This window comes from Podarcis gaigeae (genome assembly GCF_964106915.1).
Source record: "Podarcis gaigeae genome assembly, chromosome: 15".
Lineage (NCBI taxonomy): Eukaryota > Metazoa > Chordata > Lepidosauria > Squamata > Lacertidae > Podarcis > Podarcis gaigeae.
This window is the reverse complement of record NC_139692.1, coordinates 13,259,060-13,271,458: the sequence shown is the minus strand read 5'-3', so window position 1 is coordinate 13,271,458 and position 12,399 is coordinate 13,259,060. Positions and strand designations below refer to the sequence as shown.

Here is a 12,399-nt window from a genome sequence, read left to right as displayed (position 1 = left end):
GTATTGAACTATAACTCCAATTATTCCCTAACCATGGCTGTGCTGCCTAGAGCTGATGGGAGTTATAGTCCTGACACCTGGAGAGCACCAGGCGAGGGAAGGCTGTGCGCTTGAGGGTTACAGTGCTTCCATGTGTTTGCCACTGCCATCCCATAACCAGCAGTTACTACACTGCATTGGTGTTTACAGCTGCTGTGGAGGTTTCATATAAAATAGCAACCCAAGCACTTACGATGGTTGCCTTCCTCTGGGGACCAGTTTTTCCAGCAGACAATTAGAACAGGCTTGTAATAATTGTGGAATTGGATGCCATTTCAGGGACAAAAAGCAAACTGCACCTTTTTCACATAACGTGTATACTGCCAAGCTTTGTGTATTTTTAATATTGCCTGTTGTGGATCTGTGTTACCTGTCTAAATGGCCTTTAATGTTTGCGGCGTTTCAGTTATCTTCCACAACTGTCAACTCTGAAAAGGGCCCCCAATGAAGTTTAGAAGTGTTTTTATAAAGATGAATAAATATACATAAGAAGCCACCTTCTGAATCAGGCCAGGGGCCCAGCTTGTTCATCTTCCTGTTCTTATAGCGACCACCCAGATGCCTGGGGAAGCTTGGAAGCAGGACCTGAATGCATTCTTCCCTCCTCACCACCTCAAGAGAAGGACACAAGTTGAGAAGCTCCTAGATTGCTCTAAGGGAAAGTGTAGTGTAGTCAAATCAGCCTGTGAAACTGCTCTGCACCAAGACTGCTTCCTGCAGTTGGTCAGACTGCCTTGTCTATAAAATCTTACACCAGAAATCCTGCACTCAAAATTCCCCACAAGACCCCTCTCCAGCTATCTCTGAGTAGCCACTGCCTTAAAACCGGACCTGCAGCGACACCTCTACAGCTTCTATATCACTCCTTTGTCCACCCATCCTCATAGAATTGGTCAATGCATTCCACTGGTACTTTGGATGACCCCTATCTCCTTGTTTCAACTTTTTGAGCTGCTGTTCTGCCTGTCTAAATAAGTTTCTACAAATCCTATGATCGCTCTTAAGAAGGTAGGAAATGGAATCCTACTTTCTGTCATGGCCTACGGAGACAGTGGATGTTGCAGCCTCAACATATACCCCAAAACAAGATTCCTTGAAGCAACCTGCTATTAAAGTGTTCCCTGATCCAGATCCTCAGAGTGGGTTCCTGTGATTTGAATCGCATAGTTGTGAATTATTTCCTAGCTGTGTGGCAATGATGAGCAAAAGCAGTACTTGGTGTAAATGCAACCCTTAAAAGGAAAGGAATCTTCACAAAGTCTGGAGCCCAGTGACAATAGCTGAAGCTACAAGGAGCTGTTGGACTCAGGCAGAGGTCAGGAACTTGTGACCCACCACCAACATCCTTGACCATTGGCCACGCTAGCTGTGGTTGATGGGAACAGAGAGTCCGACAAGATCTGAATGGCCACATGTTCCCAATTTCTGGGCTAGGGAACCTTACAGAAAGGCAGAATGTGGTGGTCTGCCTTTTTAATTGCAGAGAAACTGGTTACGCAGGAGTTGGGCTTCCAGTGACCGAGGCACAAACTTTTCTTTGGTGTAGATATTAGAAGAGAATGTCTGTGTGGTTGTGGTGGTGAGGTTGCTACAACAAAATGCACTGTGTACAGAAATGTGATAGCAAGCAGGCAGATTGCTTGGGTAGTGAATGCCGTCTCCCACCGATCCCTTAGACAAGCTGGGGGGGGGGGGCGGATATGTCTGGGTCTTTGCCTGGCCCTTGTTTGCTGAAGAGTCTCATTGTTCCAGTTGCTTAGGGCTCCTGTTTTATTGGCCCAGGCAAGTCGCTAATGAGAGATGAGAGGATGCAGGGATTCCATGGCAGATGAGACCGGTTGGGTGTTTGTGGGGCTGGCAGTTCCCACAGTTTTTTCTGACTGTCCTCTTGGGAGACAATGAAAGGAATGTCTCCTATGGTTAAAGTAGCTGTTGACATCCTATGTTCTTTGGGGCACTGGATTTAAAACTAGGAGGGATTAATCTGATGTAGTCAGAACTTCTGTTAGCATGTGTGCCCCTATCCACCCCCTTTCTCATTCATTTGAACAATGAGCTGAGCAAACAACTGGCTCTTCAATCCATTCCTCTGTCCCTGATCATCATCAGCTCAGCCTCTCCTCCACCTGCTAAGATTTGGACCACCATAAATCACCTGGGAATGACTGTGTTGATTTCAGCAAAAATAAATAAATGGGAGGGCAGGTACATGCCAGTAAATTAATGTATAAGCTGCCTTTACATCTTGAACAGAAGATTCAAAGGTCACAACATGTTGGAAACAGAGAAAGAGAAAGAGCAAAAGTGGCCAGTTTGTGAGCTGAAATCAGTCAATGGAGTGATGCTGTTTGACTGATGAAACACATTGCAACAATAGCCAGTGTGTTGAGCCACAGCTTGGTGGCATAGTGTGGTGTGTGTGCGCGCCTGCATATGCAGGCATGAGACATGGACATAGCCCCTGGCATCTCCATTTAAAGCAGGAATCACAGCATTCACAGAACTTACCTAGGCAGCATTTAAGGGCATTGCAGGAAGGACTTGCAAGCAACCTAGAGCCATGGCTACAGCCTTTGTCTGTGGAGCAATTATTAGCTCCACTTTTCAGGACCAGATTAGACAGTTTCCCAGTCTTTTCAGGCAAACTTTATCCCCCAAGGAAAAAGCCCAAGGGTGACAAAGGGGGTGGGGTGGGGTATCATTAGTAATAACTTGTGGTGCAGTAATTTTGGACTATTGTCTTACAGTGACAACACTTTTTAGACAGTGATGTGTATAATTCACTTCACTTCAAGCTACGGGAAACCAGTCCTCTGTTTATGCCAGCTTGCCTGCTCATGTTGCTGAGTGGGACCCTGGATACCTGTTCCAAAGTCTTGATGATGCCACTGGCAAGAGTTGTGGTGCTCTGACTGGGTGAAGATTTTTGCACATGGTTCTTGGGTATATGAATTTTGGGGTGATTTACATCACATGCTCAAGAGACCTCTTAAAATTATCCTTCTCCCTGGACCATACCATGTCAGGCAGTGGGATGTGGGGGCTGAACTGCCTGTGTGAATACTCTCTCCCACCCACAAATTTCTGGGTAGGGAAGAACTAATGCAGCCTAGTAAAAGACAAGAATTCTTACCTTGGTAGGAGATTCTCTCACTTTCAGCATTCAAGGTGCTGTTGATGTGCAGGAGCATTCCAATGTGCAACTGCTCCACCTCCAGTCGATTATACAGAATAAGCTCTAAAGTGCAGTGTTCTTCCAGTGGCCCATCCATTTTTGTTCCTTGGTGTTCAGGCCATTTGTCACCACATTAGACCAGAGATTGACAATCAGTGGCCCTCAGGTGTCGTTGGACTCCAGCTCCCATCAGCCCCAGCCCAGATGGTCAATGATGATGGGAGTTGGAATCCGACACTGGAGAGTCACAGGTTCCCCACTAGATCCAAAAAAAGAATCTTCTTCACCTCCAACAGCTAACCTATAGCCATTGACTTAGAAGTTGTCACGTATCTGCGCAAGAGATGGACGCAGCCATTCCCAAGGAGCAAAATAATTTTGCAAAGCCCTGAAATGGGTGCATGATACAATCGCACTGGGGTTCCCAAACTGGGAAATTAGTCCCTTGGTTACCACACTTGGGTTTGGGGCTCCAGACAGACTACCCAGCCTCCTTCAAAAGGCAGTAAGGAAGAGGTGGTCTGAGAGTCTGAGAGTCTAGGCTGAGCAGAGACGTCAGACCCATTTCAATAGATTCGTCCAACCATTTCCATCAAGCAAGACTGAATAGGAGGGGCGGCAGGGAGGGTATAGCTATGGCAAAGAAATATTCCCTGCGTTGTTGTGGATCAAACACAAAGGTGACTGTCAGCTAGTTGCAAGGGGCAGACATGGGTAGAGCTGTGAGCGCAGCTTCTACTGAAACCGCAATCACCACGAGACTTTTATTGCTCCTCTATCTCCAAAGGGCACCCATAAGAGTGAATTTAACCTGTAGGATGACCATTGGGGAGAAAGGATAGCATCTATCTCTACCAAAATGGCAAGATCCGACCTGGGACTGTGCTTCTATATCTTTTAAATGGAGTTATTTAAATGCAGCACTTGACCTGACACCTGCTTTCTGCAGGCATTGGGTGCACAAGGGAGTTCCCTAGTGTAGGCTAATCCAGAAGCCTTGGCTCTACTGCCCCTCAACTGCTCTTCTTTGCCAATACAAAATCATGAGTACACTTTAGGGCTTCTGATGGTACATTTGCAGCCACATTTCTACCTGCCCCACATCTTGTGGTGTCTGGTGTCAGGCAGGTGGGTGTGGTTTGGACCAAGTAAATGTGTTTAGGATCTGGATGATAGGTTAGTTTGGGCCCTTTCTTTGGGCTCCTTCATACTTCCCCTTGTCCCATGCCTAGAAACTATGGCTTTGAGCAGTTTTGCCTTTGCCCAGCAACTGTCTCCTGGAAAACCTGCACTTTAGCGGTGATTTGGAACCAAGGACAATCTGTGGGGAAACCCAATTGCCCTTCGTTCCCATTCAGTGCTAAACCGTGGGGCTTTGGGGGGGGGATGGGGGAGTGGTGGGGCAAACAGAACTGTAGATGAATCCTTGCACTCATGGAGATATACATTCATCGGAACAACCAAAATTCAGTCAATGGCTCACAGATCCCATCACAATTGTCCTTGTCTCCAAGAGGCAAGCATCCTTTTGAGATAGGCAAAAACAACATTTCTTCAGCCTACTATATATCTTGCAAACTGAATGTGTTTGCTTAATGTCAGCTGAGGACTTAAACAAGTTCCACTTGGATGGGAGCTGTAGAAAACAGCTTGGTGGTTTCGATCTAGCCAGCAATTAGAGAAATAGGTCTGAGGTTTAAAACAGGCTGGCAGCCAAGTAAACTAAAAAAAAAACAACCCACCTAAGACAAATATTGAGTTAGAAGCAAGGTCTTGCTTTCCATTTCTGCGGTTGTAATTTGTGTAATGTTAAATAGCCACCTGCACCTTTTGGTTTGAACCTAACTGTCGGAGAAACCGATTTTTAGTGGCAGAGGACATGGGCCACATGCAGAATGTCCCAGGTTCTGTCCCCAGCATCTCCAAATGGGATTGGGACAGTCCTGAAACTCTGAGGTGGTGCTGCCAGTCAGTGCAGACTGAGGGGTAGCAAATGTGATGCTCTCCAAATGCTATGTACTGCATGCTCCCATCAGCCTCAGGCAGCATAGCCAATAGCCAGGAGTGATAAATGTTGTTATCGAGGGACCACTGAATAGGTTCCAGCATAGTGTAGTGGTTAAGAGCGGCAGTCTCGTAATCTGGTGAACTGGGTTCGCGTCTCCACTCCTCCACATGCAGCTGCTGGGTGACCTTGGGCCAGTCACACTTCTTTGAAGTCTCTCAGCCCCACTCACCTCACAGGGTGTTTGTTGTGGGGGAGGAAGGAAAAGGAGATTGTTAGTTGCTTTAAGACTCCTTAGGGTAGTGATAAGAAGAAGAGTTTGGATTTGATATCCCGCTTTATCACTACCCAGTGAGTGCCAGTGAGCCACTGAGAGCCAGTGTGGTGTAGTGGTTAAGAGCGGTAGACTCGTAATCTGGTGAACCGGGTTCGTGTCTCCACTCCTCCACTCCTCCACATGCAGCTGCTGGGTGACCTTGGGCTAGTCACACTTCTCTGAAGTCTCTCAGCCTCACTCACCTCAGAGTGTTTGTTGTGGGGGAGGAAGGGAAAGGAGATTGTTAGCCACTTTGAGACTCCCTAGGGTAGTGATAAAGCAGGATATCAAATCCAAACTCCTTCTCCTCCTCCTCCTCCCTGCCCCTGAAAATATATTGAGCTAGATGAACCAGCTGTCTGACGTGATACAATGCAACTTTCTATTAATCCAAAGCAACTGATCCGGATAGCAAGAGCTTCTGCTTCTCAGCAGATGGTGACAGATCTTTCCCTAGTACATCTTAAGGGTGGATTTAGCCTTAAAGGTGAAGCTGGAGTAACTAGACTCTCATCTAAGTGAGTAACCTCTGAGATGCTGGAGGAAGAGAGGGGGTTAGGACTCTATCGTTTTCTAAAGGAGCCCAGGGACAGCACACCTACTTAATATCCCAGGCACTTTCAGATTCCTCCTTCTCCCACTAAGGAAAAAAAAAAAGATTCCACACTGTCAGTGCATCAGACTGTTTAACAGCGGCGACCAATCATTAGCAATGGTTTTCTGCACACCTACTAATGTACAAAGAAACCAGCATCTATTAGATAACAGGATTTTGTCCCAGGTCTCCCAGATGAGGTCTCTGAATCTTCAGCAACCACATGCAAACTAAAGTGGCACCTCTGAGGCTTCCCCGTCGTCATTCCTAGACCAGGAACTGCCCAGCCAGCTTCTACAAAGAGGAAGGAAAGAAGCACATCTCTTTCTTTAAGGAAGGCATCCTCCAGATTTTTCACAGGCTATCCCTTATTTGCTGCAAGGAGCCTTTTGATTCTGTGGCTAGTGCTTAGATGTGGCCTTCTGCCTTCAGAGAGGAAGAAGCTTCAAGGTCTGCGACGAGAAAGATCTTGCCTGATTCAAGGAGTGGTCTGATATCTCCCTCCAGTTTCCCCCAAGCATTGCAATCCTTCCCCATATCACTGTCCTCCCCTTGTTGACCTGAATAGCTCTCCCCAAGCTATTTTGACTACTGGGGAGTCAGATTTCCTGAATTACGGGGTGGCGGTCACTGTGATTGTCACATTAACTGGAGGGTCATCAGTGGTGGGATCTGGAACAGGCTCTGGAGCTGGGGCTTCTTCCGGGGCCACGGCTGAATCCTCTGGGGCTTCCGTACCCTCCCCGGGGCTAACCTCTGTAAAAGGAAAAAACACACGAACAAAGTGTATAAGGTACAGTGGTACCTCAGGTTACAGATGCTTCAGGTTACAGACTCTGCTAACCCAGAAATAGTACCTTGGATTAAGAACTTTGCTTCAGGATGAGAACAGAAATCATGCAGTGGTGGTGTGGCAGCAGTGGGAGGCCCCATTAGCTAAAGTGGTACCTCTGGTTAAGAACAGTTTCAGGTTAAGAACTCACCTCCAGAACGAATAAAGTTCTTAACCCGAGGTACCACTGTACTTGTGAGAGGTGGCGTAGGAAAGGGGGTGCGATGGGTGCGGGTCATCACTGAGGAGGGTGACCGTGGGGCCTGGCCTGCAGGATGCCTGAGCCACACCTCTTTCTTGGGGAGTCATGCGGTGGCTCAGGCACCTGCAGGCTCTGCGCTGCCTGAAATGGCAACATGGGGCTTGTGGACTCCATGGAGGTTCTGCACAGCATGCTCTGTCCCAGCTTGCCCTTCCCCAGGTTTAGGGCATTTGCATCGGCCCGGGTGCCTGAGCAGCTAGCTATGCCACTGCTCGTGGGCTGATGGGGGAAAGGCAGCCAGCAGGAGACGAAATGCAAAAAGACTTAAAAAGACTATTTATGTATGCGACAACAGCCGCGAGAATGCTGCTCATCCAGAATTGGAAGGAAGAGAAAGTCCCAACCAAAGAAGAGTGGATAACCAAGATGATGGATAATGCTGAAATCGCAAAGATGACTGTGAAGATCAGACAACAAGATGATTAAAAAAAAATTGTCATGAGTGAGAAAAAGAATGATAGAATATCTTAAAGACCATTGTAGATACTTAAAAATGTTAGCAGGATTGTTATCGCACTTATAATGTAATATGATTTAGGGTAAAAAAAGGAGATAAAACGGATTAGATAAAAGTAATTATATGTGATAGAATGAAAAGGAAAATTGGAAACCAGGCATGGGGATGGGGAGTCCAGGGATCTAAGCAGTCCCAGATGCATAGAAATTGAAAATGTCTTAAATGTATAAGAATGTTGTTTTCAAAAAATGAAAAATAAAATATTTATTTTTAAAAACGAAAGGCAGTCAATAGTTTCTGCCTATGTACACATGACGTTCTATTCTAGAATCAATGGAAACTGCATACTTGAGGGGTTTTTTTGTTTTTTTAATGTAGCCCGCCCACTATCTAGACCTATTGCATGTTTTTTTTTTGCCCAGAAAAGTGCTTCTTGAGAAATAAGTCCCTTTCTGAAGAGAAGGACTCATTGCTATTTGATTCTGTATTACCCTGCCATGTGTCCATTTGGAAAGAAATGGAGGAAGCCCAGCAACTGGGGGATATATCCACATCTGCGTAATGGCATTGTGAGTGGGCATATAACAAAATTGCAACCACTTCCTTTTTCATGCACAGTGAGGAAAAGGCAGGGGAAATCTAATCAAAGGAAGGTTGTCAAATGTGTATCAAGTAGCCATGCCCAGCCTTGTGGACAGCAAGAACTAGAACAGGCATCCCCAAACTCGGCCCTCCAGCTGTTTTGAGACTACAACTCCCATCATCCCTAGCTAACAGGACCAGTGGTCAAGGATGATGGGAATTGAAGTCAAACAACAGCTGGATGGCTAAGTCTGGGGATGCCTGATCTGGAATAAACCTAGATTGAAAGCAGCATGTTGACAACTCTGAATTGAGAAAAGGTACATTTTGGTGCTACAAACATTTGGTTTGGATATACAGGTCTCTGTAATTTTTTGCTAAAGCCTCTCCTCCTTACAGAGGGGAGTAGTTGTGAGCAGGAGATGTTTCCCACGTTGGCAGGGGGTGTTCCAGCCCCTGCCCAGCTGGCCTGGCTGCCACACCACGCCCCCAGTTAGCCAACCAATCAGGTGGAGGCTTGGGGGAGGGGTTTTGCCGCTCACATGTGGCTGTGGCAGCACTTCCCTTTCATTCCGCTGCTGGTTTTTGACAGATCACTCAAGCACCCTCCCTTTAGTTCATTGCTTGGTTCTTGACATTGCTATGGACCTGTGGTTGGTCACCTTGGTTGTCCAAGGGGCCTGGTAGGAATTTTTATCCAACTGGCAAATTGGCACCGGCCACTTGGTTTTCGCCTATCTCATAGCAAATCATCACAACTTTTAGGTATTGGTGGTTAGACATTGGAATATGTTTGTGTATTGGGAGGCAGGGTGTGGCCATCGCCTACCCCTCCACTTTATGGGTATTCCGGTAAAGGAATCCAGCGGTCGTGGATCCTGTCCGATGCCCTTGCTGGTGACTAGGGCCATGGCACGACCCCCAGTGACATCAGGGGAAGCTTACAGTTGTATTTGCATCAACAGGCTCCTCCCACTGGTGGATAACCCTCGATAGACTCACCCCTCCCTGAGGGGGTGGAGTCACGCTCTGTTGTTTTATTCAATGCCTAAGCCAATACCTCTCACATGCTGTAATCAATAAAGTTGTGACCTTTTTTTAGCCCATTAACCTAATATACTGTGTCCATGTGTCTTTCTTATCCCCAAGCAGGTGGCAGGTCCTTGAATCACAAAATCTGTTACCAAGTTCCTTCCTTCCTTGGACCATTCATTGGATGGGTGGATGGGGGCAAAAGGAAAACCTTACAAAAAGTAAGATGGGGAGAGATTTTCTGAAGAGAGGCCTGCCCCTTACCTCAATTAAACCTTTTGAGGTTGCCAAGGCTTTTCCATTTAGCCCCACATCATTTGCAGTTGTGTGAGGCTCTTGTCCTGTCTCTGTAATTTCTCACCAGCGTAGCCACATCATTGCGTGTTGCATCCCTCCCAAGGCATTCCAGGAAGTGCGGCTCGTGATAAGCAGCACGAGAATCTTTCCACGGGGCACACGTCTTAGCAAGACCCAGTCAGGTGAGCTGCACCCACTTCTGAACACTTCAGAGAAATCCCTTCCCTCCCCCTTTGCAAAAGAACATGGGGCAGAGAACCAGCCCCTATTTTTGCAAGACGAGAGTGTTTGGGGAAAACAAGGAAAGGATTGTTGACCCAGATTGTTGACTCCTAGGTCCGGCACTTTGTCCCAATGAAATGCAGGTTTTGTGCTTGCAAGAAAACAGAAACAACGCCTAACCATGGCAAGTTGGGTGCAAGGAGTTTGTTTTGGATACATGTGTTCTTTTTGTGCTCTTTGGCGAATGAAGTGGGGTGCCACAGGGTTCTGTCTTGGGCCCGGTCTTATTCAACATCTTTATCAACGACTTGGATGATGGACTCAAGGGCATCCTGATCAAATTTGCAGATGACACCAAACTGGGAGGGGTGGCTAACACCCCAGAGGACAGGATCACACTTCAAAACGACCTTGACAGATTAGAGAACTGGGCCAAAACAAACAAGATGAATTTTAACAGGGAGAAATGTAAAGTATTGCACTTGGTCAAAAAAAATGAGAGGCACAAATACAAGATGGGTGACACCTGGCTTGAGAGCAGTACATGTGAAAAGGATCTAGGAGTCTTGGTTGACCACAAACTTGACATGAGCCAACAGTGTGACGCGGCAGCTAAAAAAGCCAGTGCAATTCTGGGCTGCATCAATAGGAGTATAGCATCTAGATCAAGGGAAGTAATAGTGCCACTGTATTCTGCTCCGGTCAGACCTCACCTGGAGTACTGTGCCCAGTTCTGGGCACCACAGTTCAAGAAGGACACTGACAAACTGGAACATGTCCAGAGGAGGGCAACCAAAATGGTCAAAGGCCTGGAAACGATGCCTTATGAGGAGCGGCTAAGGGAGCTGGGCATGTTTAGCCTGGAGAAGAGGAGGTTAAGGGGTGATATGATAGCCATGTTCAAATATATAAAAGGATGTCACATAGAGGAGGGAGAAAGGTTGTTTTCTGCTGCTCCAGAGAAGCGGACATGGAGCAATGGATCCAAACTACAAGAAAGAAGATTCCACCTAAACATTAGGAAGAACTTCCTGACAGTAAGAGCTGTTCGACAGTGGAATTTGCTGCCAAGGAGTGTGGTGGAGTCTCCTTCTTTGGAGGTCTTTAAGCAGAGGCTTGACAACCATATGTCAGGAGTGCTCTGATGGTGTTTCCTGCTTGGCAGGGGGTTGGACTCGATGGCCCTTGGGGTCTCTTCCAACTCTATGATTCTATGATTCTAAGTGACTCAGCACAACGGTCAGAATCGTGGAATGTGACTGAACAAAAGCAGGGCAGGAGGGCGCTGAGGCTTTCTATATTTTTCAATGAAAACCAAACTCTCGACATACAAAATTCCGGCTTCAGTTACAAAAAGAGGTAACAGATTCATGTGCCTAATTAGGAAAGTTGTACGCTGCTGCCACTCCCAAAGAGGCAAGCTGCAGTTCAGTTTAAAAGGGAGCTTGCCTCTTCAAAACGGGGAATGGCAGTGACATTTATGTACTTATAAATACCCAACCGTTTCCTTTCCAAAGAAACCAAGTGTCTGAATGGATGAACTGAGCCTGCTGGCTGCACTATGTCAAAGGACTTGCAAAATCTGCACTCATTGATCAGTGGTGCCTTTGTCCACACATGTGAGTCACCAGTTCCTGCTGTGGTTGCCAGTCCTCCAGAGTAGATTTTCAGAGGCAGAATAGGTTTTCCAAGAAAAGGGATAACCACACCAGTTCTTCCCCTGGTGGGAGCTTCACACAAGCGGAACTCCACTTAGGGGATGCTCCCACAAGTAGAAGCCTGGTTTGGATGCAAGTCAACTTTATGGTAGAGGTCTGCCATCGGTTTACCTGCTGCTGTTTCCTCGGCTTCCGTGGAAGGCTCTCCAAGCTGCTCACTGGTTCCTCCTTCCATCCCTGCTGCTGTCTCAGCATCTTCTGGAGTGCTGATGTGCTCACGAGCTTCTCCGCCAGCCCTAAAGGGAAGTGTACACAATAGACATAGAAGGAAAAAGTGAAGGCACAGCTAGAAACATCTCAAGTCTTTTGGCTCTCTCACATCCATACTATTTCCTACAATCATGTCTTCACAATTTCGGTTCTTTAGGCATGGGTGGAGCTTGGGCTTTTCTTGAGTGTTTTACTCTGGCAAGTGTCCAATATAAAATCTCCTAAGTTCTCTCTCTCTCTCTCTCTCTCTCTCTCTCTCTCTCTCTCTCTCTCTTCTTTTCATATTTATACATTTCACTGATTTTGCAATCATTTTGACATGTCAAAACTTGACTTCCTTCCCCCTCTTTCTGCGGTTCCTTAAATTTATTTTTAATATCTTCTGCATATCCAAATTTACTTAATTTGCCCATTGATTCTTCTTCTTTAAATATATACTCTTATGAAACTGCAGGTTATTGTAATAATCCTGCCAATGTTCTTATCTGTTTACAATTTATCTGGAAATATTCAATAAACCATTTCCATTCTTTTATAAAAAAATTGTTATCCTGATTTCTTATTCTTCCGGTAATTTTGCCATTTCTGCATATTCCATAAGTTTTTGTATCCATTCTTCTTTCACTGAGACTTCTGCTTCTTTCCATTTTGGGCCAA

At 46.3% G+C, this 12,399-nt stretch overlaps 1 protein-coding gene across 1 annotated transcript in view; it reads right to left on the bottom strand.

Annotated features, from left to right (window-relative positions):
• Positions 1 to 6,202: 6,202 nt before the first annotated feature.
• Positions 6,203 to 12,399, bottom strand: part of VSIG10L2 (V-set and immunoglobulin domain containing 10 like 2) — a 66,369-nt gene continuing 60,172 nt past the window's right edge. The window contains exons 14-15 of the mRNA XM_083713502.1: positions 11,644 to 11,768; positions 6,203 to 6,886 (exon numbers count right to left, since the gene is read on the bottom strand). Coding sequence (XP_083569628.1) covers positions 6,744 to 6,886; positions 11,644 to 11,768 — 268 coding nt within the window. The 3' untranslated portion in view covers positions 6,203 to 6,743. The remainder of the gene's footprint in view (positions 6,887 to 11,643; positions 11,769 to 12,399) is intronic.